This window comes from Myotis brandtii, unplaced genomic scaffold (genome assembly GCF_000412655.1).
Source record: "Myotis brandtii unplaced genomic scaffold, ASM41265v1 scaffold1956, whole genome shotgun sequence".
Lineage (NCBI taxonomy): Eukaryota > Metazoa > Chordata > Mammalia > Chiroptera > Vespertilionidae > Myotis > Myotis brandtii.
In genome coordinates, this window is record NW_005357294.1 from 23,878 (window position 1) to 24,565 (window position 688).

General features: G+C 69.8%; 1 protein-coding gene across 1 annotated transcript in view; it reads right to left on the reverse strand.

The window, feature by feature from the left end:
• Positions 1-688, reverse strand: part of ZC3H3 (zinc finger CCCH-type containing 3) — a gene marked incomplete at its 5' end in the record, with an annotated part of 47,421 nt that overhangs the window by 13,668 nt on the left and 33,065 nt on the right. Inside the window, one exon of the mRNA XM_014538685.1 lies at positions 176-182. Within this exon, the coding sequence (XP_014394171.1) occupies positions 176-182 (7 nt within the window). The remainder of the gene's footprint in view (positions 1-175; positions 183-688) is intronic.

The following is a 688-nucleotide window of genomic DNA, read 5'->3' on the forward strand; positions in this document are numbered from 1 at the left end:
GGCCTGTGGGGAGAGGCAGGTCAGGCCCACCCCGACCCTGGGCTCTGCCCACTCCCCAGCTTGGCACAGGCCCCTGGGTCTCCACGCCCAGCTCAGGCCCTGCAGTCCCCTCCCGGAGACCAGCCCCCTTCCCCTGAGGCTGGGCTCCTGCCAGGCCCTGCCTCTCGCCCCCTACATGTGGCCTGCAGGTGTGACACAGGGACACGGCTCCCCCAGGGCCATACTGGTTGCTGGCCCCTCTGCCCCCTCTGCCTGGGGCAGAGCCCAGGGCATGTGACGGAGTGGCTCTGGAGACGGCCCTGGCTTCCCACGAGCCAGTGGTCTTGTGTATGTAAAGGGAGTGAAATCAGACAGACAGAGGTACGTGGCCATGAGCCGGACACCCTCAGCCCGGCTCTGGGGAGCGGGCCCACCGGTGAGGGGCCCTGACAAGCAGGTCCAGCTCCCAGGCCTCAGCAGCCCAAAGGGCAGCGGCTCACAAAGTGGACGTGGGGGGCCGCTTGGGCTTGCCCTGCGGGGGGTCCTGTGAACACTGAACCCCGCCTGTGACACAGGTCCCCTCCCAGGCGCAGGGCGGGGCGGGAGCCTCCGGGGCCACCACGTCCCATTTCCTGGCAGCTGCTGAAACGGCTCGGCCGGGCGACCCCACAGGAAGCCAGGGGCCGGGCGATGACAGAGCACCGCTGCC